General features: G+C 37.8%; 1 protein-coding gene across 1 annotated transcript in view; it reads right to left on the reverse strand.

Moving 5' to 3' along the window:
* The window catches only part of HYDIN (HYDIN axonemal central pair apparatus protein), a 364,550-nt gene that overhangs the window by 266,884 nt on the left and 70,295 nt on the right, over window positions 1–27,371 (reverse strand). The window contains exon 9 of the mRNA XM_063112309.1: window positions 24,483–24,582. Within this exon, the coding sequence (XP_062968379.1) occupies window positions 24,483–24,582 (100 nt within the window). The remainder of the gene's footprint in view (window positions 1–24,482; window positions 24,583–27,371) is intronic.

Genomic DNA, 27,371 nt, shown 5'->3' on the forward strand with positions numbered 1-27,371 from the left:
GTCCCAGAATCATGTCCCAGAACCCTGAGCCTCTTTTCTTTATAAATTACGCAGTTCCAGGTATTCTGTTATAGCAGCACAAAGATGAACTAATACACCTACACTGCAATTTAGACTGACATTTTAACAGAAAAACATTTAACAATTTAACCCAATTCTTAACATTACTCTGAAGTTTCTTATAAAAGAAAGTTATTTCTCTAAATCAGAGAAGGGTGACCACTGATTGATGCTTTTCATAAAATGAGAGCCATCATGGAATTCCAAGGGACATTGCTCACATTGATCTTCCCTAGATTTAGGAAGATCCACAGTATTAGGGATCCAAGTCTGGAGGTTTTACCTGACCCTTACTTTGCAGAGTTTCTTCCATATAGAGGTAATGGAATGCACTTAACAGTATCCATTATAACACAGCCACAATGGACCCAGGGTCAATAGAGAGCACATAACCTTCAAAGTACTAACTAGTTTTGTTCCCTTTTTCAAATGGAAATATCTTCATTTGATAATATATGATCGTTATTTTAAAAATTAGATAGAATGTGAAAATTCTCTCATAATTCTACCATCCATAGGTTACTGTTAACATTTTGGTGCCTGTCTCTCTATACTTAATTATATCAAAATACTGTTAATGTAAATAAGAGCATATACTATATATTATTTTGTATTCTGCTTTTTTCACTTAATATATTTAGAACATTTTAATGTAGTACCTAAAGATCTTCCTTATCCATTTTAATGGCTGTATAGTTGACTCTAAGGAGGTAAATATTTTTAAACCTCTTATTGGACATTTAAGTGGTTTACAACTGCTCCCTACAGCAATTTACAGTGTAATTGCTATCCTCAAACTTGCATCTGTGAACAGTTTTCCTATATTTTTTTCAAGCATTTTGAAGATATCATATCATTCCTCTGTTTTTGTTGAGAAGTCAGCTCATAGTCTTATTGCTATTTGAAGTAATATGTCTTGTCTTCTGACTGATTTTTGTCTTTGGTTTTCAGCAGTTTTACTATGATGTTATTAGGTGTGGTTGCATGTACCCTCCTTGGGATTTGTAGCACTTCTTAAATATGTGGATAACATCTTTCAGCAGTTTTGGAAAAATTTCAGTCATTATCTCTTAAAATGTTGCTTCTGCTCCACTTTTCAGCTGTATCTACCTACCTATCTACCTACCTACCTACCTACCTACCTACCTACCTACCTACCTACCTACCAACCTACTTATCTAAGAGGTCTTCAAAAAGTTCACGGAAAGATTTGTAGTGCCCATGCCTGCATCCAGGCAAACAACAGAGCATGCCCAGGGTCCTGAGACCAGTCCCCATCAGCAAGAACATCTCAGGGTGTATTTATTAGCCACGTGTGTTTCTTTGGAGTGTGTGACTTGTCTGCTCATGTCCTTCACCAAATTTCTGTTAAGGTTTGTTGAATTCATTTTTAAGAGTTCTTTATGTATTCAGGATGTCAATCTTTGTGTGCTAAATTTGTTCCTTATCAATTGACTTTAAATTAAAAAATAAAAATAAAAATAAAAATAAATTTATTCTCCTAGCTAAAAAGAAAAAAAAAAAAAGATTTGAACACCTATGTTTTCTTCCATAACCCTACTTATCTTTTCGGCTTCTCTGCAGTTTCTACCGAAAAGGCAGTGTCTTTAAGGATAAAGTGGCCCCAATGACTAATGGTCTTGGTCTTTTTCTTCTCAAGGATCTTGGACCCACAATTCCTTCCTGTCCTGATAGCTCTCTTTTGCCTTCAAAACAGATTTAAAAAAATATTTTGCCCTGCTTTTCTAGTTGTTCTAAGAGAGAAAGTTGATCCAAATCATGCAGCCCGCCATTGTTGGAAGTAGAATTTCCAGAACAAAGGGATGAACATTTGACATTTCGATAACTATTGCCATATTGCACTCCAGAATGGCTGTAGTAATGGCATACAAAAACCAATGGTATTTAAGGATTCCTGTCTCTTCTCATCCTCCCCAACAGTGAAGAGATCACCACTGCTGAAAATCCTTGATACTTTGACGGTTTTCCTTAAATTTCTACCTTAAATTTCAAGTTCTTTAAGAAGAAGAATGTATTTATCCTGTACGTAGCATGTGAATACTCAGAATACTTTTGATGTTCTGTTAGATGTAATTTTCTGTATTATAGCAAAGACACTCAGAAGAACCAAGTGATATTTCTAATTTATTACCATCATTAAAATGCCTTATGACATTTTATATTCCACTGTTTTCTGTTGCTATTTAGCTTTAGTATCTTTAGTGCTTTGTCCATGACTGTCCTTTTAAAGACAGACATACTTGTCCCTTTGTCTCCTCTAGTGCTTGGCAATGGAGTGGTCATTAGGCAAGTGTTACTTTGATTATAAGAAACAAGAACAATCCTTAGAACAGTTGATTTATTCAAAGGGTTTCCCCATTCTATATGATCTCCGGAGAAGAAGTTCCTCTAAAGATTAGGTGATAGTGATGACAATACTTTAGAATGTACGCAAAACTTTCAGCAGGGCCAAATATCCTCACTTTTCTCCATCATTTTAGAGTTCTAATCTATTGGCAATAATTTGCACTCCTTGGTAAAGAGAAAAGTATTTTGATTGAGATCCAAATTTCAGAATGGCAAAGAAAAAGAATTGCAAATATATCATGGAATAAACTGTAGGACTATTTATAACTGTCAGGCCTAAAACTTTCTCCATCTGTTACCTTAACTGCCATCCTTTAAAAAATGGAGATGTATTGTAATAAAGTAGTGAGCCAATGTTTCTTTGGGAATTATTTCAAAGGGGTTATTTCACAGGAGTTCGTCTTATCTGTAGCAAGCCAATTCCCTCACCCAGGATAGAATGGGAGTACAAGTAACACGAAGCCTTGCATTTCTAACAGTCAGTATAAATTTTAGGGTCACATCACAAATGCTACTTCTCCATAAGATTTTCTAAGCAGATATTTTTCTTATCTTGGCAAAAGGCAGCAGGAGAGACAAGCATGAAGGAACTAGTAAGCTTTAAGGACAGATTCCTTATTAGAAGAGGAAAATATTAAAATGCTTTTTAAAATAGAGCAGTTTCTCATCTGTGATTACAGTGTCCTGGTTTCACACATGAGAAGCAGAGAAATGCACTACAGAACCCCTTTAGCCCCTGAAATCCCTTAATACAGTAGAATCCATTGCATGAAATACCAGACATTGCAAACCATGGGCTTTTGAAAACTTGCCATCTGCTATGGTCCGAATGTTTGTGTCCTCCCCCACCCCCCCAAATTTATATGTTGAAATCCTAATCCCCAAGGTGGTGATATTAAGAGGTGGGGCTTTGGGAAGTGATTAGATAATGAGGGCAGAGACCTCATGAATGGGGTTAATGGCCTTATCAAAAAGGCTCAAGAAAGCTTGTTTGCCCCTTCCACCATGTGGGGACACAGCAATAAGTCATCATTTACGAGGAATGGATGCTCACCAGACACCGAATCTGCTGGCACCTTGATCTTGGACTTCACAGTCTTCAGAACTGTGAGGAATAAATTTCTGTTGTTTATAAACCACCCAGTGTATGGTATTTTGTTATTACAACCCAAACAGACTAAGACACCATCTAAGATATCTTAGATGTTTAATACTATACTTGAGATCTGTTTCTGTGCAGTAAGATAAGAAAAAGGAAAAAAAGTATAAATAAGAACAAACTTCTATTATTCACATATTTTAGGACTGTATACCTAGAAAAATTCCAAAGAATTTATAAATACAATTTTCAAATTAATAAGACAGAGTAAGGTTGAGGGTTACCAAATCAATATACAAAAATCTGAAAAAAAAGCATTTCTATATCCAGCAATGATTAGAAGAATGTAATTTTTAGGATGCTATTTACAATAGTAACAAAAACATAAAGTACCTGGAAATATATCAGCAAAATATATTTAAGACCTTCATGGAGAAAACTGTAAAACTTTGTATAAAGACCTTAACAAAGATCTAAATAAATGGAGAATAGACTATATTCTTGAAAAGAAAGACTCAATGTCATAAAGCTATCAGTATTCCCCCAACTGATTTATATCTATAAATTCAATGCACTCCTAAATAAAGGTAGGATTTGGTTGCATCTAAAATCTAAACATAAAATTTAAAGAAGAATAAATCGGGGGGACTTGACCTTTCATATATTAAAATCCAGTACAAAGCTATTGTAATTAAGATAACATAGTATTGGGACACTAAGTACAAAATGACAAAGGGAATAGAATACAGAATTCAGAATAGATGCACACAAATAGGTGAATCTGATTTATGACAGAGCAGATGTTAAATATCAGTGAGGAAAGAAGGGTTATGTAGTACAGAGCTAAAATGCCTGGACATCCACATGGGGTCTGTGGTAGGCTGAATAATGAACCCTGCAGATAACCACATCCTAATTCCTGAATCTGTAGGTATTACCTTATATGGCAAAAGGGTGAATATTACTTAATATGGCAAAAGATGTGATTAAGTTAAGAATTTTGAGATGGGGAGATTATCCTGGATTTTCTTGGTGGGCTCTAAATGTAATCACAAGTGTCCTTAAGAGAAAAGCTGAGCAAATTTGATACCAAAGATGAAAAGACAATGTAATGATGTAAGCAGACTGGAGTGATGCAGCTACAATCCAAGGAATGTTGGCAGCTTTTGAAGCTGAAATAGAAAAGGAAGTTTTTTCCCAGGAACCTCTAGAAGAATCCAGCCTTGCAGACACCTTGACTTTAACCCAGTGAAACTGATTTCAGGCTTCTGACCTCCAGAACTGAAAGAGAATGAATGTGTGCTGTTTTAAGCCACCAAATTTGTGGTAACTTGTTACAGCAGCCATAGGAAACTGACACAGAGTCAGTTACCTTATGCTCTATACAAAAATCAACTTAAGTTGGATCAGAGACTTAAACATAGTGGTAATCTATAAGACTCTTTAGAAGATAAAATAGAAGAATGTCTTTATTAACTTGGAGTAAAGGATTTTCAACAATACAAAGTGAGAGAATTATGAAATAAAAAATTGCTAAATTCAATTACATTAAAATTAAAAACTCTTGTTCACTAAAATCACCACAGAAAAGTGAAAAGATAAAATACAAGCTGGGAGAAGATATTTACAATACACCTAAAGACAAAGAGTTTGGCGTCTTGAGTACATCAAAAACTCCTATGAATCAATAAGACAGAGATAGAAAAATGGGCAAAGGGCAAATAGGAATTTCACAGGAGATGAAACACAAATGGCCAGTCTATATAACACGTTATTTTCATTAACAGAATGAAATTCATAGTTGCATAAATGCTAAGTGAAACCACAGTGAGATTCACACCTATCTGAGGGGTAAAATTATAAAAGCTGACCAATACTAAGAGCAGTCAAAGTTAAGGAGTAAGGTTATGGATATTTATCTCCTTCAGGTAGAAGGAGAAGTGTAAAGGTAAATTGGCACAACCCCTTTGGAGAAGTCTGACCTAGTAAACCTGATTGTGTACATCCCGTATGTCCTAGAGATGCCACTCCTGGGGATATATCCTAGAAAAACCTGGCACCATGTACTTGGACACATGTTCAAGAATATTCATAAGAGCATTATTCTTTCTTTAAATTAATTTCTTTAATTGTACATTTTTATGGGGTAAAGTTTGTTGTTTCAATACGTGCACAGAATTGTATAATGATCCAATCAAAATATCTATCACATAAAAAATGTTCAATTCTTTGTGGTTATAGCATTCAAGATCCTCTTTTCTGGCTATATTGAAATATACAATACAATATTATTAGTTTTAGTCAACAGAACTTATTCCTCCTATTTAACCGTAACTTTGTACAAATGGGTACGAAGTTACAAAGTTACAGTTAGCTAGGAGGAATAAGTTCTCCCCGTCCCTCCCCACTTCCCTTCCTCTGGTAACCACTATTCTTTTTTTCTTTTTTTTTTCTTTTTTTCTTTTTTCTTTTATTTTATTTTTTAAATTTTATTTTGTCGATATACATTGTGGCTGATTATTGCTCCCCATCACCAAAACCTCCCTCCCTCCTCCCTCCCCCCCTCCCCCCAACAATGTCCTTTCTGTTTGCTTGTCGTATCAACTTCAAATAATTGTGGTTGTTATATCTTCTTCCCCCCCCACCCCCAGTTTATGTGTGTGTGTGTGTGTGTGTGTGAATTTATATATTAATTTTTAGCTCCCACCAATAAGTGAGAACATGTGGTATTTCTCTTTCTGTGCCTGACTTGTTTCACTTAATATAATTCTCTCAAGGTCCATCCATGTTGTTGCAAATGGCAGTATTTCATTCGTTTTTATACCTGAGTAGTATTCCATTGTGTAGATGTACCACATTTTCCGTATCCACTCATCTGATGATGAGCATTTGGGCTGGTTCCAACTCTTGGCTATTGTAAAGAGTGCTGCGATAAACATTGGGAAACAGGTATACCTTCGACTTGATGATTTCCATTCCTCTGGGTATATTCCCAGCAGTGGGATAGCTGGGTCGTATGGTAGATCTATCTGCAATTGTTTGAGGAACCTCCATACCATTTTCCATAGAGGCTGCACCATTTTGCAGTCCCACCAACAATGTATGAGAGTTCCTTTTTCTCCGCAGCCTCGCCAGCATTTATCGTTCATAGTCTTTTGGATTTTAGCCATCCTAAATGGGGTTAGATGGTATCTCAATGTGGTTTTGATTTGCATTTCCCGGATGCTGAGTGATGTTGAGCATTTTTTCATATGTCTGTTGGCCATTTGTATATCTTCCTTAGATAAATGCCTACTTAGCTCTTTTGCCCATTTTTTAATTGGGTTGCTTGTTTTCTTCTTGTAAAGTTGTTTGAGTTCCTTATATATTCTGGATATTAATCCTTTGTCAGATATATATTTTGCAAATATTTTCTCCCACTCTGTTGGTTGTCTTTTAACTCTTTTAATTGTTTCTTTTGCTGTGCAGAAGCTTTTTAGTTTGATATAATCCCATTTGTTTATTTTTCCTTTGGTTGCCCGTGCTTTTGGGGACGTATTCATGAAGTCTGTGCCCAGTCCTATTTCCTGAAGTGTTTCTCCTATGTTTTCTTTAAGAAGTTTTATTGTTTCAGGGTGTATATTTAAATCCTTAATCCATTTTGAGTTGATTTTAGTATACGGTGAGAGGTATGGATCTAGTTTCATTCTCCTGCATATGGATATCCAGTTATCCCAGCACCATTTGCTGAAGAGGCAGTCCCTTCCCCAGTGAATAGGCTTGGTGCCTTTGTCAAAGATCAGCTGGCAGTAAGTGTGTGGGTTGATTTCTGGATTCTCTATTCTATTCCATTGGTCAGTGTGTCTGTTTTTATGCCAGTACCATACTGTTTTGGTTATTATAGCTTTGTAGTATAGCTTAAAGTCAGGTAGTGTTATGCCTCCAGCTTTATTTTTTTTGCTCAGCATTCCTTTGGCTATTCGTGGTCTTTTATTGTTCCATATAAATGTCTGAATAGTTTTTTCCATTTCTGAGAAAAATGTCTTTGGAATTTTGATGGGGATTGCATTGAATTTGTATATCACTTTGGGTAGTATGGACATTTTGACTATGCTGATTCTTCCAATCCAAGAGCATGGAATATCTTTCCATCTTCTTGTATCCTCTCTAATTTCTCTCAGCAGTGGTTTGTAGTTCTCATTATAGAGATTTTTCACCTCCTTGGTTAACTCAATTCCTAAGTATTTTATTTTTTTGGTGGCTATTGTAAATGGGCAGGCTTTCTTGATTTCTCTTTCTGCATGTTCACTATTGGAGAAAAGAAATGCTACTGATTTTTGGGTGTTGATTTTGTATCCTGCTACTGTGCTGAAATCATTTATCAATTCCAACAGTTTTTTGGTAGAGGTTTTAGGCTGTTCGATATATAGGATCATGTCATCTGCAAACAGGGACAGTTTGACTTCCTCTTTTCCAATCTGGATGCCCTTTCTTTCCTTCTCTTCTCTGATTGCTCTGGCTAGTACTTCCAACACTATGTTGAATAGGAGTGGTGAGAGTGGGCATCCTTGTCTAGTTCCTGTTCTTAAAGGAAAAGCTTTCAGCTTTTCCCCATTCAGGATGATATTGGCTGTGGGTTTGGCATATATGGCTTTAATTATGTTGAGATACTTTCCCTCTATACCTAACTTATAAAGGGTCTTTGTCATGAATGAGTGCTGAACATTAACAAATGCTTTTTCAGCATCTATATATATGATCATATGGTCCTTGTGTTTGAGTTTATTAATATGATGTATCACATTTATTGATTTGCATATGTTGAACCAACCTTGCATCCCTGGGATGAATCCCACTTGATCGTGATGAATAATTTTACGTACGTGTTGCTATATTCTGTTTGCTAGTATTTTAGTGAGGATTTTTGCATCTATATTCATCAAGGATATCGGCCTGTAGTTTTCTTTTTTGGTTATATCTTTACCTGGTTTTGGTATCAGGATGATGTTTGCTTCATAGAATGAGTTTGGGAGATTTGCGTCCGTTTCAATCTTTTGGAATAGTTTGTAAAGAATCGGTGTCAATTCCTCTTTGAATGTTTGGTAAAATTCTGCTGTGAATCCATCTGGTCCTGGGCTTTTCTTTGTTGGGAGCCTTCTGATAACAGCTTCAATCTCCTTTATTGTTATTGGTCTGTTCAAATTTTCTACGTCTTCATGGTTCAGTTTTGGGAGCTTGTGTGTGTCCAGAAATTTATCCATTTCCTCCAGATTTTCAAATTTGTTGGCGTATAATTGTTTATAGTAGTCTCGAATGATTCCTTGTATTTCAGATGAATCAGTTGTAATATCGTCTTTTTCATTTCTAATTTTTGTTATTTGAGTCTTCTCTCTTCTTTTTTTTTGTTAGCCATGCTAATGGTTTGTCAATTTTATTTATCTTTTCAAAAAACCAACTTTTTGATTCGTTGATCTTTTGAATTGTTTTTTGGTTTTCAATTTCATTCAGTTCTGCTCTGATCTTAATGATTTCTTTCCGTCTGCTAACTTTAGGTTTGGATTGTTCTTGTTTTTCTAGTTCTTTAAGGTGAAGTGTTAGGTTGTTCACTTGCCATCTTTCTATTCTTCTGAAGTGAGCGTTTAATGCAATAAATTTTCCCCTCAATACTGCTTTTGCAGTATCCCACAGGTTTTGGTATGATGTATCATTGTTTACATTAGTTTCAATAAATTTTTTGATTTCCTGCTTGATTTCTTCTTGGACCCATATATCATTAAGTAGAATGCTGTTTAATTTCCATGTGTTTGTATAGTTTCCAGAGTTTCGTTTGTTATTAATTTCTAGTTTTAATCCATTGTGGTCTGAGAAGATACATGGGATAATTCCAATTTTTTTGAATTTATTGAGACTTGATTTGTGACCTAATATGTGATCTATCCTGGAGAATGATCCATGTGCTGATGAGAAGAATGAATATTCTGAGGTTGTTGGGTGGAATGTTCTGTAGATATCTGCCAATTCCAATTGGTCTAGAGTCTTGTTTAGGTCTTGTGTTTCTCTACTGATTCTTTGCCTAGATGATCTGTCTAATATTGACAGTGGGGTGTTCAGGTCCCCTGCTATTATGGTATTAGTGTCTATTTCCTTCTTTAGGTCTAATAGAGTTTGTTTTATAAATCTGGCTGCTCCAACATTGGGTGCGTACATATTTATGATTGTTATGTCTTCTTGATGGATCAGTCCTTTTATCATTAAGTAGTGTCCCTCATTGTCTCTTTTTATGGTTTTTAGTTTAAAGTCTATTTTGTCAGATATAAGAATAGCTACTCCAGCTCATTTTTCTTTTCTGTTTGCATGGTAAATCTTTTTCCATCCTTTCACTCTTAGTCTGTGTGAATCTTTATGGGTGAGGTGGGTCTCTTGTAGGCAGCATATAGTTGGGTCGTCCTTTTTGATCCAGTCAGCCAGTCTGTGTCTTTTAATTGGGGGAATTTAAGCCTTTTACATTAAGAGTTGTTATTGAAAGGTGTTGATTTATTCCTAGCATTTTATTGGTTGTTTGGTTGTCTTAGGTGTCTTTTGTTCCTTGCTTTCTGATTTACTGTTTGTTTTCTGTGTTTGTTGGTTCCTTAGGTTGTAGATAGTGTTTTTGTTAGCTTGTTTTCTCTTCATGAATGCCATTTTTATTATACTAGTGGGTTTAGATTTTTCTTGGGTTTTTATGGCAGTGGTAGTTATTTTTCAGGAACCAAGCCCAGTACTCCCTTGAGGATTTCTTGTAAGGGTGGTCGTGTGGTAGTCAACTCCCGCAGTTTTTGTTTGTCTGAGAAATATACTATTTGCCCCTCATTTCGGAAGGATAGCCTTGCAGGGTAGAGTATTCTTGGCTGGCAATCTTTGTCTTTTAGTATTTTGAAAATATCATCCCATTCCTTTCTAGCTTTTAGGGTTTGTGATGAGAAGTCTGATGTTAACCTGATTGGGGCTCCCTTAGGGGTGATTTGACGCTTCTCTCTTGCAGCTTTTAAGATTCTCTCTTTGTCTCTGAGTTTTGCCAATTTGGCTATGACATGTCTTGGAGAAGGTCTTTTTGGGTTGAATACATTTGGAGATCGTTGAGCTTCCTGGATCTGAAGATCTGTGATTTTTCCTATACCTGGGAAGTTTTCTGCCACTATTTTGTTGAATATGTTTTCAATGGAATCTCCATTTTCCTCCCCTTCTGGAATACCCATGACTCGGATATTTGATCGCTTAATGTTGTCTGATATCTCTCTCAGATTTTCTTCAATGTCCTTGATTCTTTTTTCTTTCTTTTTATCTGCTTGTGTTATTTCAAACAGCCCATCTTCAAGTTCAGAGGTTCTCTCTTCAACTTCGACAAGCCTGCTGGTTAAACTCTCCGTTGTGTTTTTTATTTCGTTGAATAAGTTCTTCAGTTCAGCAAGTTCTGCTACATTTTTTTTCAGGACATTGATTTCCTTGTACATTTCCTCTTTCAGATCCTGTATACTTTTCCTCATTTCATCATGATGTCTAGCTGAGTTTTCTTGTATCTCATTCAGTTTCCTTAGAATTATCACTCGAAATTCCTTATCAGTTATTTCAAGGGCTTCTTGTTCTATAGGATCTAGAGTTTGAGATTTATTAACTTTTGGTGGTGTACTTTCTTGATTTTTGTATTTCTGGTATCTTTTTTTTTGTGTTTATTCATTGTGGCAGGGGGTTTCACAGTCCACCGGTTTGAGACTAATGACTAACTAGGATGTTGCTGTGGTTGCCAATTTCGTATGGCTCCCTCCGTGACTGCTCAGTTGGCCTCTAGTTCCTTGTGTGTGTGGTTGCCTCGGGTCTTGGGCTTCTCCGGGGAGCCACCTTTCTGGTCAGCTTGGACTCTGCTGGGCTGGTGGGTCACGTACCCCAGGGTGTGTGATCTCTGTTGAGCTTTCACTTCCTGTGCAGGACTTCTCCCTGTTCCGTGTGTTCTGGCCCAGGCTGTTAGATCGTGCAGTGGCGACCCCACCAGGTGTGTGGTTTCTGTCGAGTCTCCGCCTCCCTGGCCGCATGTCTCTCCACTCTGTGCACACTGTGCTGGGCTGGGGCGTGTCTTCTGCAACCCTCGTCTATCAGCTGGGCCTTCACCGGGGCGGTGAGTGGCCTGCTGATGCAGGCGGGAGCCGGGTGGGCGTCAGCCCCCCAAACAAGGCTGGTCCAGGGGTCACTCACAGGGTTGTGCCAGGTCAGGCGCTCACTCTCTGCCTCTGGTTTGCCGCCTTCCCCGTTCTCAGCCGCTGCCGCCTCGGGCTGTTCAGTTGCGGCGCGGCTCGGGCGCTCCCAGGAATCTTCTTTAATGCCGGCCTGAAACCTCGAATCCTGAATAGGGCAGCTGGCCTCCTTCAGCGCAGCCCCGGCCTCCGGGATCCTGTCTGCATCCACAGCAGCCGTGGCGCCGTGTTCCCTGTTTTGAGACTCGCTTTTGCAGCTAAGAAACAGTTCTTTTCCTGCTCCACACTTCAAAGCTGTTGCCTGTAAATGAGGCAGCCTCTCCTGCCGGGGGCAAAGTGGTGGTCACCCCCCATGACCGGACAGCAGCAGCGGTCCTCCCTTAAGAGATGGCGAGAGGAAGGTCCGCAAATTTCCTGGCTGCCTGAGGCCTAGTGGCCACCTTTTCCACCTCAGCTACTCCGCGCCAGCCGCCGCAGCCGCCGCCATCTTGAAAACCCTCTTTTTCTTTTTTCTTAATTGAGCTGTGATCATTGTATATATTTATGGCATACAATGTGATATTTGGGTACATTTATATAGTGTGCAATGATCATATTGGGGCATTAGCATATCCATCACGTCAAACATTTGTCATGTCTTTGTGTTAGAAACATTCCAAGTCCTCTCAATTAGTTACTTGAAGTTATACAGTAATTTGCTGTTGATTGTAGTCTCCCTATATTGCTCTGGGATCTTATGCTTCCCATCTCTCTACAATTTTGTATCCATTGACCACCCTCTCTCCATCCCCCTTCCCTGCTCCCAAGAACCTTATTCTTAATAGCATAACAACATGAAACTGAAAACAACATATGTCCACCAGGAGTAGAATCTTTGTATATTCAGGCAATAGAATATTTACTATTAAAATAAACTATAGCCACATGCATAACATGAGTGAATCTCAGAGAAACAAATACAGAACAAATAATATTTACATAAAGTTTAAAATATGCAAAAATAAAGTATATATGGTTGTGACGTGTATCCACCTATGGCTAAAAAAACAATACAAAGAAAATCAAGGAAATGGTCAACTGACTACACAAAATTTGAAATGGATGTTTACCTCTAAGCAGAGGAGAGAAGGACACAGATGAAGCTTCTAAGATATTGGTAAAATCCTGTTTCTTAAGATGGGTGATGGCTGCATGGTTGTTTGTCTCACTGTTATTCTTTATAGCTTACTGTTTTCTTTATACCTTACCTATATAGTATAAATATTATTTTGCATAATTTCAATATAAATTTTAAAAACACAGAACAAAGCTTGCTCAGATGTTAATTAAAGTATTTCACTGTATGTCTGTGTGCACAAAATTGTTTGATATACAGGTATTTCTTGGAACCCCAAATCTCAGTATCAGAATTTTCACATTCAACAATATGAAATGAAGTGTTTAACGCAGATTCATTACCTAAATGAAAACAATGCTATAATACATATGCCTATATGTTCCAGTGATAAAACGTGGTATGAGCTACAGCCCAACCTCAGCTATTTGCAGAAGATAGATTTGTCTCATGCTTTTCTTGTTTAAAACATGTTGTGCATTATCTGCTCATCTTCCTGCATTTTCCCCGAAGGTTTAGTCCTTCATGGGTCCCAGGGTTTGTTTCTGCTGGTTACCTAGAGCAACCACAGACCAGGGACCAATTTAGATAGTATTTTTAGAATCTTTAAAGTATTATTTTGTTGATATAGTAATTCATGTTCACAGCAGTACAGGAAGAAAATGTAATTTGTATCTGATATTGTACAGTATCTTTACATGCTACAAACCAATACACCCATTAATAAACTTATTCAGAATTATATAGATAATTCATGTGTTTTAAATGCTTTTTATTATACTGAAATCTTCTATGGATTGTTATATGGATTTTTTAAATAATCCTAGGAAAATTGGATGGAATGTTTGGATGGGCCAGGAACTTAATTGTTTCTCTCCATTAAAATCATGGAATATGGTTTGTACCATTTCACAGGAACCATGTCTTTATGGGGTAGTGTGGTACAGGACAGGGAATAGGACGTGTTACAACCTAGGATTCAAATCTTGGATTCAGAAGCCCCATAGGCAACTCACATAAATTCTCCAAGCTTTAGCTTCCTCATCTGTAAAATAAAGATAATAATTCCAACGTACCTTATTGAGTTATTGAGAGGCTCAAATGAGATTAATATGTAAATGTCTTTGTATTTATATACAAATGTGCTCATATATATGTGCACATAAATTACTATGTAAATTTGATTTCTGACTCAACAGCTATTGAGTATCAGTGAGGAAAGATGGACTGTGTAGTATAAGGAGCTAAAACAATTGGACATCCACATGGGTCTGTGATAGGCTGATAAAGGCCCCCCAAATCACTCACATCCTAATCCTGAATCAGTAAATATTACCTTTTGTGGCAAAAGGTGAATGTTGCCTTATATGTCAAAAGTTAAAAATTTTGAGATGGGAAGATTTTCCTGGGTTATCTTGATTACTGTAGCTTAAAAGTTGTCTTGAAACCAGGCAGTAGGACAGACAGATCTACCATACGATCCAGCAATGTCACTTCTGGGTATATACTGAAAGGAATGGAAAGCATCATGTCGAAGGGACACCTGCACTCCCATGTTTATCACAGCTCTATTTACAATAGCCAAGATATGGAATCAACCTAAATGTCCATGGACAGATGACTGGATAAAGAAAATGTGGTATATATACACTATGGAATACTACTCAGCCGTTAAAAAAAAAAAAATGAAATTCTGCCATTTGCAGCAACATGGGCAACTTTGGAGAAAATAATGTTAAGTGAAATAAGCCTGGAACAGAGGGAAAAATAACAAATGTTCTCACTCATAAGTGGGAGCTAAGAGAGAAGAAAGGAAGGAAAGAAAGACCACAGTGGTGCGTTGAACTTGTAGAGGGAGAGAACAGACCTAGGATTGCAGGGGGGCAGGCAGAGGGAGAGCAGGAGAAGGGCACCGGGGAGAGGCTGGGTGGGAGACATGGGGAATCACTGCAATTTGAGGTGGTGGGCAGGCTGATAGCATTGATTTGCTCACCACATCTTGGGAACAGGTGTTGATGGTCAGCTCTGTGCCCCATGAATATGTATAATCAATAAAAATTTTTAAGAAGTAAAAAAAAAAAAGAAAAAGAAAAAGAAAAAGAAAAGTAGCCTCCAATTTTATTCTTCTCTTCTAACATTATTTTTGCTATTCTAGGTTCTTTGCATTTCCGTACAAATTTTAGAATCAGCCTGCCAATTTCTACAAAAAAAAATCAGCTGGGATTTTTATTTTGATTTCATTAAATCTATAGATGAATTTGTGAGAGAAATGGCATGGTAACAATATTGAATTTACTGACCTATGAACAAGGCATAGTTTTCCGTTTGTTTAGGTTAGGTCTTTAATTTCCCTCATCAATGCTTCATAGTTTTCAGTATATAGGTCTTGTACTTCTGTTGAATTTATCTCTAAGCATTTCATACTTCTTCATGCTACTGTGATATTGACTTTTTAAATTTCAATTTCCCATTGTTCATTGTTAGTATATTGAAATACAATTGATTTCCCTCTGCATTAGATCTTGTACCCTGCAATCTTGCTACACTTACTTTTTAGTCCTCGTTTAAAATGAATATTCTCCAGCACCATCTCCACAGATTTTTATTCAATAAAACATAGCTGAAACCCAAGAATCTACATTTTTAAGTAGTAGCCAGGATGATTCTGATGCAGATTTCTGAAGGACAGTACTTCAAGAAATATATGAAAATTGTTAACTACATTGACTTCTGACAACATGGCAAAGTTAGCTGGACTCAGTCCATCGGTTCACCGCATATACAAAAAGAAAAAAAAAACTGATTAAAAATATGACAAATATGTGTGTGTGTGTGTGTATTCATATATATGAGAGTACTTCAGAAAGTTTGTGGAATAATAGAATTAAAAGACAATATTAATTTTTCTATGAACTTTTTGAAGTACCCTCATATACTTGTATATATGTCCATACATGTACATGCACATATACACACACACACATATATACACATGCATCTATCTATCTATATCTATATCATCTATATGATGCTTATCCAAGCTCAAAATAAAGAAAGGGAAATACCAGATGCTAGAAATAAAAAGAGAACACTGCTAGTATAACAAACTAGCAATAATTTCTTATTTATAGGACTAAGAGATTTTATTATGAGGTTACAGTCTGATGAGTTTTGAAAAAGAAAACCTACCAATATGTAGAGTATGACTCATTTACTATTCTGAAAACCCAAAAATGTTTTTTAATGACTAGGGTGATTTAGTTTTCTCTTTCCTAAATCTAATTCGATCTCCATTCTGTAGTTCAAGTAAGATAAAAATCAAAAGCACTAAAATGTCCCTAAAATCCAGATCTCTTCCTCTTAGGATGTACAGAATGAAAATGGACAATGAGGTTTCATTGCAGCTGGGTCTCTGAAGGAAGCAGGTGCATCTGGAATCACTCCCACCACGCTGCTTTTCTGCATTTGACTCTGAAGCACCCGTGAGCAGTGTTATCTAGCAATACGTTTCACAGGTTAAATCAGAAAGTGTTGCTTCCTTCTGAAGTTTCCATATGCAAATCTAAACCAGATATGTGTAGTTTCTTCTCTGTGTTTTTAAAAAAGGTACTCTTCATTATGAAGTTAGGAATTTCCACATTCCGTTGGAAAGTCAAAACAGATGAAAGATTAGTTGCAAGACCCAGATCAAATCATCAGCAAGCCTTTATAAATATGTAATGTACAGACATAACTGCTTCTAAGAAAATCTGAAGATTTAAAATGAAGAAAAATGTTCAGTTTCAGATCGACTGAAAAGATTTTAATGACATTACATTTGCTATATTCGGCTCTGAGCAGGTTACTTCCTGAGATTCCCAATTGCACTCAACATAAAGTCCAATGTGCTCAGTCTGGCGTTCAAGGGCAGCCCCCCTTGAACTGGATCTTACCTACTACTCCAGCCTCCACCTTCATTTCCTGCCACTGCCTCTCCCCTCCAAAGCCCATATGTCTGTCTGTCTCTCAATCTGCATAGCAGCCACCCCTAAGAACTTGCAATTCTTTGTCATGCTTTTGCTACATATTTTCACTTAGTGTTTCTCTATGTAGCTTCACAAAGTATTTCCCTGCCTGACATGTCCAGCTGTTTCTCGTTTCTGTTTTACTTTACTAACGAAATAATTATTTCTTATAATAAGGGTCACTTTCCCTGGGGAGCCTCCCCTGACACCCCAGGGCTGAGCTGCACGCCCTGTATCCTCTTCTATTGTGCATTCATTCACTGTGCAGCACTGTGGTATCGTATAACTGTTGGTCTATATGTCAGTTCCCCCATTCATTTCTATGCTTTCTGAAGGTGGCAACTACGCTTTTGTACATCTTTGTACTCATGTTGTCTAGAAACAAAAGTTTTCAAAAGAAAAATGGGTTGCAGGTAGGGATGCAGCATGCATCCCAAGCGGCCTCCCTCAAGACCAATGGCCTTGTTCGCAACTTCCTGTCTCTGAACATGTATTCACTTAATGGAACATTGTACATCAATGAAAATGGAAAACAACTAGAGCAAAAGCAACTACATGGATGAGATTTGCAGATTGATTCCAATTATGTACATTTCGAAACAGGCAATACTAAATTGTATTGTTGAGGGATACATTCATAGGGGCAAAAATTACAAATGAAAGCAAGGAAATGATGGTCATAAAGAACAGAATGGTAATTATCTCAGGTGGAGGTTGGAATGAGAGGAATGATTGGGAAGGGACATACAGGGAGCTCCAAGGGTACAGGAAGTATTTTATTATTCTATTATGGATACTGGTGGCAATTACATAGTGTTTGCCTTATAATGATTTGTTACAATGTGTATGTATGTGTATTAATTTTCTTTTGCTGCTACAACAAATTGCCATAAACTTAGTGGCTTACTGTACAAATTTATTTTCTTTAAGTTCTGGACATCAAAAGTTCCAAGTGGATCGCACTGGGCTAAAATCAAGGTGTTGGCAAGGTTGTGTTCCTTTCTGCAGGCTCTGGGGGAAAATCCATTTTCTTGCCTTTTCCAGTCTTTAGAGGCTGCCTAAATTCCTTGCCCCTTCCATCTTCAAAGCCAGAAATGGCTGGTTGAGACTTTCTCCTATTTCATTACCTTGACACTGAGCCCAATATTACTTGTGGAATATACTAAAAAGCATATGTACTTCACAGGGCCTGGTTTTCCAAAGTCTTGCAGTTTCAAATATTGACCTTGCAAGAACAGGAAGTTTTCCTCAGGCTATAAGTCTCTGATGCAAGATAAGAATTGTGGCACAGCAGGTTGCTGGCTCAAAGACAGACTAGCTACTGATTGTTATGTAAAGATACTGAGAAATTGATGTTAAGAAGGAATGTTTGCTAAGATCAAACTTTTGTTGATAAGACCACTTAATTGCCTTACTGGAATGTCATCTGGCTTGTTTCACTGAAAGTTACCAGCCTATACTGTTAAACTATAACCCCACCTTTGTTCTCTTCCTGTAACTTCCTGGTCTGGAAAATAAATGCAGGAAGAGAACACCAATTCGGCGTTAATTTTCCCAAGGAAGGGCTCTCTCTTGATGGAGGGTCCTGGGAAAGTTAACCACTTTGGGGCTTCTCACTGCTTGGAAGAGATGGGCTTTGAGTAATCCTTTGCATCTCCGTCACCCAGGGGAAGTGGGGTGACAAATCCGTGGGGAGTGAAGCAACACAAAGCAACAATTACTGTCTACTACTTTTGACATTTAAGGACACTTGTGATTATATTGAGCCACCCATGTAGTTCAGGATAATCTCCCCGCCTTGAGGTCAGCTCATTGGTAACCTAAAATCCATCTGCTGCCTTAATTCCTCTTTGCCATGTAATGTAATACATCCACAGCAACATATTCACAGGTTCTGGAGATTAGGGCATGACATCTTTGGGAGGCCACTACTATGCCTACCACAGTAGGTATTATGTACTTTTCTGAATCTATGTTCTGTTTCATAATGACACAAGGCTAAAAATTAAATTGTGGTATATAAACACAAAGGATTCCTATACAACTATGAAAAGGAATAATACTTTCTACTCAGTGTTATGGAAGAATCTCCAAGAAATATTTGTAAAGCTCTGTCTCAACCATGGTGTAAAATATGCTGCCATTTATGTAAAAAGACACAGGGGAAGCTTATCTATATGTATTTGCTTCTATATGCCATACATATTTCAAAGCAAAGCAAAACAAAGTAAGACAAGGGAAAGGAATTTTCTATCTGCTTAAGAAGTGTTTCTTAGTGACCGAAGACCAGGAGGTTTTTCCACCTTGTTGAAGATGATGGTAAGGAATCATCACCAGCTCTTGAAAAGGCACAGAGAACTGCAAGGAATTTACAGGGAAGATAATATGGAATTACTAGGTAAACAAAGCTCTTCCCTGGCAAGTGTATCTTTTAATAAACTATTTACAAAACAAAAAAGAATGTCACGCAGGTGGAAAATTAATACTATTCAGTTTACCCAGGATGTGAATTCTGTGGCAGAATTCAGAATTGCAAACGAAACAACAGATAAATATGATTAGTTGTGTAATATTTGGGAACCTCTTGGAGAGCAGCCAACCCCCTGGAATATGGCCAAGCATGATGTCCACATGGAGCTATAGATGGGAGGGGAGGCCCACCACCTGTGGCTTGGGGGCTAGTGGAGCATTTCCAGCTGTGTCCAAACACTGCTGTACCGACATTTCCCTCAGACCCATTAAGAAGTCTGGGCATGCTGGTCTCAAGTGCAGAAACAGACTCATGTCAATCCAGAAACTCCTAATCTATTCTGAGTTCTTTCGGGGGTTGTCTCGAGAATCCCACATTCATGCGCATGGAAGAGACCACATCAAACTAGGATTTGTTCACTCATTTATTCTTTTTTTCCCAGTTATTTGTTCATTTATTTAGTCAATATTTCTTGAGTGACTTTATTTTCATGGTGCTAGCAGCATGAGATATACAGTATGATTCCAACATATAAATTGCAAAAACAGGAAATATTATGCCATTTTGCTTAGGTGGTAAAATAATATCTGAAAGCAAGAAAATTACTGTCATGAAAGTTAAGGTGATGGTTATATCCAAAGAGGGCAAGGGATACATTATTAGGAAGGACCACACACCTGCGGGAGGTGGCAGATAGCACAGTCTCGGGTCGAGCAGCCCATCTTTCTGCACACTGATCCTTTGGCACACATAGAAAAGTGCATAGATATGGGCTCAGAACATGCAGGGTGTGGCAGAATAGTGGAAGTTTTGCACTTGAATGATTGTGCATTCTTACTTCTCCCCTCCCCCTACCCCCACACAGTTTAAAATAACCACAGCAGCCATACTTTCCTTGGAAATCCAGACATAAAACAGCAGAGGTAAATAGCACCAGCTGCCTTCAAAATTAAACCACTTTCTCATTCTTATATATGAATGGACAACTACAGACCAGAAGGCATTGGATGGAACCCTAGGAATCATGAAAGACAAACGTAACTGACACGGCAGGCCACTGTAGATTTGGAGAACACAAGATATTCTTTTTTTTAATAAATGAAGGTTAATATTATTATCCTCGAATTAGTGAGAAAAAATTGCATTCATAAAAGAATTGTTATGAAAAATAAATAGAGTACAAATGGGGTCTTGAAAATAAGATCACAGAAATAAAAGATCACCAGGAAGTACATCAGAAAAAATTGAGCTGGGTCTCTTGCAAAGCAATTGACACTTGATAAAGTTAAATGCTTGACCTTTCTTCATCTAATTGCAAAAAAGAAAAAAAGAAAACCAAAAATATTCCAAGTTTGTGAGTAACACATGCTCATACCTCAACAAGAAAAGTTCCAAATTGCAAGATGCCCTGAAACCACTGTGGCAAAATGCTTTCTTGAACCTGTTTGAGATAGGCAAGGAAAGTCTCAACTGCAAAGAGAAAAAAATGTAAGTCGAAGAGTAACTTGGGTTTGTGGTTGTTATCTGTGCGAAAGGGAAAATTGCCAATTTGAGTAATAGAATAGCATCACTGCATCAAATGGATGACTTACGCTCAGGGAGGTGGCTCTGTACATTTGGAAAGATTTGACCCAAGGCCACAGGTCTGCTGATGGCTGAGGAGAGATACACTTACCCAGTGTACTCCTGCCGCCCTGGAATTTCCTGACTAATAAATATCACTATTTATCCAGGCATCCTTATTTAATAGCTTTGAATTAATTTTAATGTCATTAGTAGTTTGATGATTAAAATCTGGTTCTTTGACCACAATGATTAATCCTTCAGATCTAACATTGGATTGATGTTTTCCAGAAGAACAGAATTTTAAAAAATGGAGCAAAGAATATAAAAAAAGAAAAAAGAAAAGAAAAGTAAGTTTCCCAGAGCTGAAGTGACACATCAGTCATCAGACTCAAATGACTCATAGAAAGCTGAAGAGGATGAATAAGAAAACCTACTCCTGGACACGGCTTCTTCTCATTTCCAACCCCAAGTACAAAAAGAAAACCCTGAAAACATCCAGAGAGAATTAACGGGACACCAAAAAGGAATGAGAACTAGACAACCTTCCGACTTCCTAATTTTTACAATAAAGTAGGCACAATGTTTTCAGTGTTCTAAGGAGAAATGATTTTGAATGAGGATTCTATAGTCAGCTAAACTAGCAAGCGAGTACAAGAGCAGAATAAGACATATTTAGGTAGTCAAGTACCAAGTTTCCACTTCTGTATACCTATCTGAGGAAATGACTTGAGCAGAGTGAGAGAGAAAAGATGTGACAGAACACACATAGAAATCATTTTTTAAAATTCCTGGATAACAACTGTTCAGGAGATAAATCTGAGTTAGAATAAGAAGCTGGTAGGCTCTGAGAAAAATGCTTTCAAAGAGAAGAAGAGAATAAATTCTAAAATTAGATAGGAATGAATAAAGAATTAGAAACCACAGGGGAAAAAACAAAAGCTGAACAGAAACAGTCAGGTCAATGATGACATAATATAAAATGAGGCATAATTATAAGTAACTGATGGATTGTAAAGAGAAAGAATCTACTCGGTATAGACCTTAGAGACACTCTCTGAGTGACTAAGGGTCAGTATACTGGGCCTACAGAGGTGTAATCCCAGAATACTACTTGGCCCTTCAGTGTATAGTATTTATGTGGAGTAAATAGAAGACTTGACTGTGGTTATCAATAATGATAATGTAAAAGTGGAACAACTCACAAAAGTTAGAGGAAAAGCCTAGTGAAATGGTGGTAGATAGGCTGGGGGTGCCAACATCCTTATACACTGAGATACTGTCAAGTTGATGGAACAAAAATACAGGTGTAAGTGTATTATGTAAGGCTATACATAAAACTCACAAAATAAAAACTCATAAAATAAAATAAATATAATAAAAATAATTGTGTTGCTAGGGGATGAGGTGGGGAGGGATAGAATTATATGCAAAGGGGTAGGAGGGAACTCAAAGGGTGATGGAGATTTTCTATGTCTTGACTTTGGCAGTGATCACATGACTATTTGTGCTTGTCAAAATTCCCAGAACTGTACCCCAAGAAACGGTGAATTTCATTGCCTATGAATTATAACTCAATAAGCCCAGGAAGGGGAAAAGGAGATATAAGTGAACTAAATCCTCATCTTTCATAATGGGGAGTCAAAAGGAAATGTACAAAATTAATAAATCAACAAATAGCAACATGAGCATAGAGTTAGCAAGGCAAATTACCATCACAAGAAACAGCTAAAAGTGCTTCTTCTTGGAAGTACTACCTTGGAAGTAGACTACTATTTAGCTTTATAATTTTACTATCATGTTGACTTATTTCTTGGCATTAGCATCTTACAAAATTCTGAAACATTTTTAAAACACAGAAAAGTTTCCAGAGTACTACAAAAACTTCCATATATCCTCTGCCCAATAGTGTCCTTTATACCAAAGGACCTAGCCCAGGATCACATGTTGCTCCCAGTTACCACTTCTGTCTAGTCTCCTTCAATCTGAAACAGTTCTTCAGTTTTTTCTTGACTGTCATGACCCTGGTATTTTTGAAGATCACATGTTGGTCATTTTATTTCATTCTTCAATTTGGGGTTGTCTGATGTTTCCTCATGATTAGACTCAAGTTAGGTAATTTGGCTCTAGTATCACAGAAGGGATGCTGTGTTCTCACTGCATGCTAGTGGGATTGTCCAAGAGGTTAATTCATTCTGTACTGCTGGTATAACTAAGATAACATCTACAAGATTCCTTCACGATAAAATTAGTTTTCTCCCCTTTACAATTGATAAAAGTATTTTAAGGGAAGATATTTTGAGACTATGTAAAATCCTCTTCCACACCCCATTTTCACCCATTGCTTTAAGATCTATTGATGCTTTATAACTGAATTGGTTGTTAGTGTGATGATTGCCAAATGGCACATTTTCGTTAAGTAGATTCCTAGATCCCTATTATTCAATGGATTATAATCTATTAGTATCATTATTTATTTTGATGCTCCACTTGTTCCAAATTTGGTCAGTGGGAATCCCTTTGCTGGCTTCTGTGTCATTTTGACGTGTCCCCATCATTCTTTGGGCGTTTCCTTACTTTCTAGCACAAGAGGATGTTCCTGGCTCATCTTGGCCTTTCTCTGCCTCAGTCTTGAAATCAGCCAGTTGTCCAAGCTTCCTTTTAATGAAGACTAGTATTCAGAAACCAAGCTTTTTGTGTTTGGTATGTTCATTGCTATCAGGGTCTCAAAACTTCCAGGACCTTTCAATGGACACAGCTAGGAAATATACATATGTATGCACGTATGCATATACACACTTGTACATATATATTTATTGCTGTATCTATCTACACCTATCAACAACAACGAGTTCCTACCAATAAATCCAATTCCATTCCAATACCAAAAAAGGGTTTATCTTAGTCTTCCTCTTTTCCATATTTGTATCACCCTCTAAGAGTTAAAAATGTTGGCTCCCATCATCCTTAGTATATTTACTTTTATGCTTAATTCCTCTACATGTATCCGATTTCCTGATGCCATTAGGTTGCCACCCTACTTATACACTCTCCGTGTGGCTTCTGGCCTCTGCCTGGGTGCCTTCCTATTCCACTTAGCATGCATTGTTTTGATAAAAACTTTAAAAAAAAGGAATCAAGTAGCCAAATACTATAAAAGGAACAAAAAATAACATTGAGAATTTGTCTCATGTAATATTCTTACTGCTCTAACAATCAAGAGGGAGCTCAGATCTACGTTTTCCCATTTTTACCACTGTAAAATAATTTTGCCATTGTCCCAACTGTAAGGCACCTTAAAGCTTGACCTGTTCTAGAAAGAAGTGAGAGGTGCATAGCTTGGCTCCAATATTCCCCAGTTGATATCATGCACTGCCCGTGGCCTGAACACACACACACACACACACACACACACACACACACACACACACACACTCTCTCTCTCTCTCTCTCACCCACCCCACTTTATGCTCTGAACACACACACAAACACACACACACACACACACACACACACACACACACTCTCTCTCTCTCACCCACCCCACTTTATGCTCTGAGCACTGGGTAACCGGAGTTTACCATGCCGAGAAAGTCTCTACCTGAAATATCACAGTAAACAGCCTGTTGGTAGAGCTTGGCTTCTGGAGGGTTAAAGTACACAGTGATTTCAGCTGATGAGTTGGGCCAGACATCACCTTCCTGAAAAGCAGAAAAGAATCATTAAAAAACAATATGATGAAAGGAAGACACTGTATTTAATTGTTGTTATTATGTTATAATTCCCTGAAATAGTTCTCATAAAAATTTTATTTACTTAAAGTGTACAACACGGTGTTTTGATAAACATGTACATAGTGAAATGAACACTATGGTCAAATGAATTAGTATATCCATCACTTTACATGGTGACCTATTTTGTGTGTGGTAAGAGCACCTAAAGTCTACTCTCTTAGCAAATATCCAGCGCACAATACATTATTGTTAACTAAAGTCATCATGCTCTGCACTGGGACTCCAGAACTCATTCATCTTAAAACTGCAAGGTTGTACCCTCTGACCAACATTTCCCCATTTTTCCCACCCCCTGACCCCTGTGTAACCATCGTACTACTCTCTGTTTCTATGAATTCCACTTTTTTTAGATTCCATATATAAATGAGATCATGCAGTTTGTCTTTCTGTGTCCGGCTTATTTCACTTATCACAATATCCTTCAGGTTTACCCATGTTGTTGCAAATGTCAGGATCTTCTTTTTAAAGGCTGAATAATATTCCATTGTATACATACACCATTTATCTATTCATCTGTCAAAGGACACTTACGTTGCTTCCACAGCATGGCTACTGTGGACAATGTTGTGATGAATGTGGGAGTGCAGGTATCTATTCAAGGAGCTGATTTCATTTACTTTGTGTATACACCCAGAAGAGGGATTACTGGATCACATAGTAGTTCTATTTTTAATTTTTTCAGGAACTGCTATGCTGCTTTTCATGATGGCTATACTAATTTACATTCTCACCAACAGTGTACAAGGGTTCAATTCCAGGACACTTGAAGGAAACATTTTTACAATAAATACAAGAAAGCGCTATTTAACCCAGCAGATAGTAAACTTACACTGCTTGTTAACTTATGAGGTGGTTACAAATAAGCTTCAAGGATAATTTCAGTGAGTTTATGACTATATAATGAATTACTAAAGGAAACTAGAATGTATAGGGCATTTTAGAAATGTGTGTATTCAGTAAACATTCTCTGTGTGCCCAATGTGTGCCCAACACCTGGGCTTTGGAAAGGGAGATGACAGTAGGGAGACTTAGCGGGATGACAAGCTTGCATGCAAATAGTTTACAGGATATGTGATAAGTGCTGTGCCTATATAAATAAAGTCCAGAGGAGCCACAGAGAAAGAAGTACCCAATTTCCTTGGTGGAGGCACCACTTTTCTAACTTTTGAGGTGACAGCAAACACTCTTATTCTATAAAAACATGGCAATAATGGCCTGTGACAGGCCAATGGCTAATCACCCTGCTTCTGAGCCTGTGTGCTCCTTCTCACTGTCATTCAAACCATCCAAAAGTCATAATAAGGAACTCTAGTTTTGAAACTATAATACAACATGCCTTATATAAGAATCCCCTTGTTAAGCAATACTTCGATAAAAAAATTTTGTACTGTCCATGTAACCTGGGCCTCTTTACTAACTTCTCAGGGCTGTAAAAGAGATACTAATAGCACCTGCCTCAAAGGGGTTCCTAAGGTCTAGGAAGTCACGCAGGTCAAATGCTTTACCCCATGTTCGGCATGTGGTAAGACCTCAGTAAATAACTGTTTACTACTATAGATATTATTTTTATGCCACTTAGAAGGACTAAGATGGAAGTATTGAAAAACGGAGCAAAAGTATGTGTTTTTGTACATAGGGCCAAATGAGCATGAGTGATAAACACATCCAAAAATCTATAAACAGTCCTACCAGCTAAATAGAAAACTGAGGAAAGACAACTTGACAAATTACTAGAGTCCAGTTTCAGACAGTCCCCAATACATACTCTATTTCTACTCTGGCTAGACATGAACATACTTCTGTGTTGAGAACAGAACAAAATGGTTTAAAATGCACACATCAAACAAGAGGGGAGAAATAGAAAACTAGAGCCAATTTGGATTTATTTATGAACATGGTCTGATCAGTGTACTTCTCAGGCAGTGTCCCTCCTGACTGCAGAATGAGGGCAGGCACAAAGACCCCAAGAAGCAGCAGTGAGGGCTGTGAATGTCACGCGGGCCCGGGGTGCTCCCATGTCCCCAGATCAGCTCTATGAGGGTGGGCGCTGCTCCATCTCCAGCGGCTAAACAGAGGTGGCTCTTAGTAGGTGCTCAGTAAATATGTGTTTAATCAGCTGTATCTACTCAGTTTGTACACTGTGTAGTTATTAGCACACACCTATTCATCTTTGCAACCTTCGTCTACTTTCTCTTCACTTGGAACCCCCAAAGTCATACAATTTTAGAGCTGAAAGACACCTGTGGGGTCATGTAGGGAATAAAGATGTTCTGAGCACTTTCACTCATTTGGGCATTTCACCAGGGTGCTCTTCCAAGCCTTCAAACAAGTACCTGTTCGCTTCTGATAAGTGGCAAATACCTGTCCCCTTTTGATTGGTGGGAATTTAGTGATGTGGAGTGTTAGGAACACTCATGGCTAGAACAGGCAGAGAGGCCAGCAGGTGAGATGGCTCATCATTCATGTCTCCAGCTCACCAAAGGTGTATCAGTGGGTATTCCATTTCAGAACCACTGAAGATGCTGGCTGCTTCCTAACCCATGAGACAGATGCATTGCCCTGGCGGGTTTAGATTCTGCTCTGCTCAGGTGTATAGAATGCATGTAGCTAACCTGCTCCTACACAAAGTGACTGACCAAAGGTCCAGGGGCCATCTTGGATCCTGAGAGAACCCATGCTAGAAAAGTCTCACCAGA

Source organism: Cynocephalus volans, chromosome 10, assembly GCF_027409185.1.
Source record: "Cynocephalus volans isolate mCynVol1 chromosome 10, mCynVol1.pri, whole genome shotgun sequence".
Taxonomy (NCBI): Eukaryota; Metazoa; Chordata; class Mammalia; order Dermoptera; family Cynocephalidae; genus Cynocephalus; species Cynocephalus volans.